Source organism: Nicotiana tomentosiformis, chromosome 7 (assembly GCF_000390325.3).
Source record: "Nicotiana tomentosiformis chromosome 7, ASM39032v3, whole genome shotgun sequence".
NCBI lineage: Eukaryota > Viridiplantae > Streptophyta > Magnoliopsida > Solanales > Solanaceae > Nicotiana > Nicotiana tomentosiformis.
This window is the reverse complement of record NC_090818.1, coordinates 42,334,169-42,335,020: the sequence shown is the minus strand read 5'-3', so window position 1 is coordinate 42,335,020 and position 852 is coordinate 42,334,169. Positions and strand designations below refer to the sequence as shown.

At 38.7% G+C, this 852-nt stretch overlaps 1 protein-coding gene across 1 annotated transcript; it reads right to left on the bottom strand.

Moving 5' to 3' along the window:
- Window positions 1-219: 219 nt before the first annotated feature.
- Window positions 220-651, bottom strand: LOC138895528 (uncharacterized). Its single transcript, XM_070180228.1, has one exon. It carries the CDS (start codon window positions 649-651, stop codon window positions 220-222), a length of 432 nt encoding a protein of 143 aa, XP_070036329.1.
- Window positions 652-852: the final 201 nt, after the last annotated feature.

Below are 852 nucleotides of genomic sequence, written 5' to 3'. Positions count from 1 at the left end.
CCTTTATTTGAAGCATTTTTCGCCAACAATGTGATTATCCTGTCCTCCAAATTTCTCAACTGGATGTGTTAACCTACAATATTTAGTGTATAGGAAATCAGACCATAGGGTGTCGCACGTCCTAAATCTTCACCATCTTTTCATAGCTAGAGCATCACTGAAATCCTTCTAACATCTGAACCCAATGCCTCCTTCTTCAGTTGAAAAGCACATCTTAGATCAAGATCTCCAATGAAAATTCTGCTTACCCTCTGAAGTACCCCAAAAGAATCTAGCAATCTGCCTCTCAATATGTTTAAATGAAGTCTTTGGAGGTTCTAATGCCGCTAGTAGATGGGTATGTTGGGATTGTAAAGCGTGTTTAATAAGTGTTGCTTTACCACCAATGGATAATAACATTCCTTGACAGCCTGCTACCTTCTTGATGATCTTGTAAACAACATCATTGAAGATTGCTATCTTTTTCCTCCCCACATAGATATGGCAGCCCAAATAAATCATAGGGTACTCCTTATGTTTAAAACCGGTTGAGGTTTTAATTCTTAATACCTCACTGTCACAAGTATTAGGCGCTACCAAGAAACAACTCTTCTCTTCATTAATCAGCTGACCTGAATACTCTTTATATTTAAGTAACTGTTGTTTCACCATGTTCAAGGATTGTTGATCTCCTGCCTAAAAAAATATGACATCATCTGCATAGGCGAGGTGAGTGATTTGTGGTCCATGTCTTGGCATGGCTAAGCACTTGAAATGTTGATTTTCCTTTAACTGATTCAGCATCTTGGACAATACTTCAGGACCAATAATAAACAAAGTTGGGGAGAGAGGCCCCCCTGCTTTAATCCTCTA

Excerpts from the sequence above, each read along its gene's own strand:
- LOC138895528 (XM_070180228.1), bottom strand. The coding sequence starts at position 651 with ATGGTGAAACAACAGTTACTTAAATATAAAGAGTATTCAGGTCAGCTG.